General features: G+C 36.4%; 1 protein-coding gene across 1 annotated transcript; it reads left to right on the top strand.

Annotated features, from left to right (window-relative positions):
* The first annotated feature begins 400 nt into the window (after positions 1-400).
* On the top strand, positions 401-1,227 carry LOC124912236 (calcium-binding protein KIC-like). Its single transcript, XM_047452802.1, has one exon. The coding sequence runs from the start codon at positions 581-583 to the stop codon at positions 959-961; it is 381 nt and encodes a 126-aa protein (XP_047308758.1). The 5' UTR covers positions 401-580; the 3' UTR covers positions 962-1,227.

Here is a 1,227-nt window from a genome sequence, read left to right on the forward strand (position 1 = left end):
AGGAGTTGGGTAGATTTACGTTAGGACCCACCTTAATTAGGTTTGTTATTGTAGGAAGGTGATGTACCTTCTTAAACTCTTTCAATTTAATTGAATAATTGCTCCTCTAAATCTCAACCCAAAAGGTAAAACTCACCTTCATCATTAATTTCCATTTTATTTTCTTAGAGTCCACTCCAATTTTTGTAAATCTAATTTCAACCAACTCTAATATATATGGATTAGAAGAGTGTTTTTATTTATTTAATCTATATTTGTTGCATGTAGAGAGAAAAGGGGATGGGAAGGTCATGGGGTGAGATAATAAGGTTCTTTTTCATGCAATTTCTAGGAAGGAGGAAAACCACCCTCAAGAAGCGTCCCCTAAAAACACCTCACTTTCTTCATCTCTCTTTCTCTCTCACACACACACACACAAAAACACAGTTTCACATGCATCTTGTTTGTCAATTTTCCTCAACCAATCCCCCTATTTAAACCCACCACAATTCCCTTTCTAAATTTCATCATCATCAAAAATTCAGTAAAAAAAACACACCCCCAATTGAACTAATCTCCATCTCTCTGTTTCTTCAATTCAATGGCTGCCGGCAGCAAGGCTACTACTACTACTACAACTACCCCAACTGGTATAGTGTTCGAAGATTTCTTCCCAGCCATGGTAGAAAAGCTTGGAGCAGATGGATTTATGGATGAACTCTGTAAAGGGTTTCGTTTATTGATGGATACAGAGATAGGGGCCATAACACTTGAAAGCTTAAAGAAGAATTCTGAGTTACTTGGACTCGGTGGAATGTCTAATGAAGAACTGAGTTCGATGCTAAGAGAAGGTGATTTGGATGGCGATGGTTGTTTGAATCAGATGGAGTTTTGTGTTCTTATGCTTAGACTTAGTCCTGAACTCATGACTGAGTCAAGAACCTGGTTGGACCAGGTCATGACTCAAATCGATGATGAATAGACAACAGCCGTTCGATCAAATAATCCTTTTTTTTTTGTTTTTGGGATCTGTTAAGGTGAATTATTGTCCTGTGTTTTTTTTTTAATATATATATAGCTGTTGGTAGTAACTAGTAATATTATAGTACTAGATTATAAATATAGGACTCTATAGCTAGCTATGTAATTTCCCGTTACGATGTTTCCTCCAACGTCTTTTTAAGGTTTCTAGCTAGCTGTTAGTCATATGATTATTGCACCGTGTTCATGTAATCATCCATCTTTGTT

This window comes from Impatiens glandulifera, chromosome 8, assembly GCF_907164915.1.
Source record: "Impatiens glandulifera chromosome 8, dImpGla2.1, whole genome shotgun sequence".
Lineage (NCBI taxonomy): Eukaryota > Viridiplantae > Streptophyta > Magnoliopsida > Ericales > Balsaminaceae > Impatiens > Impatiens glandulifera.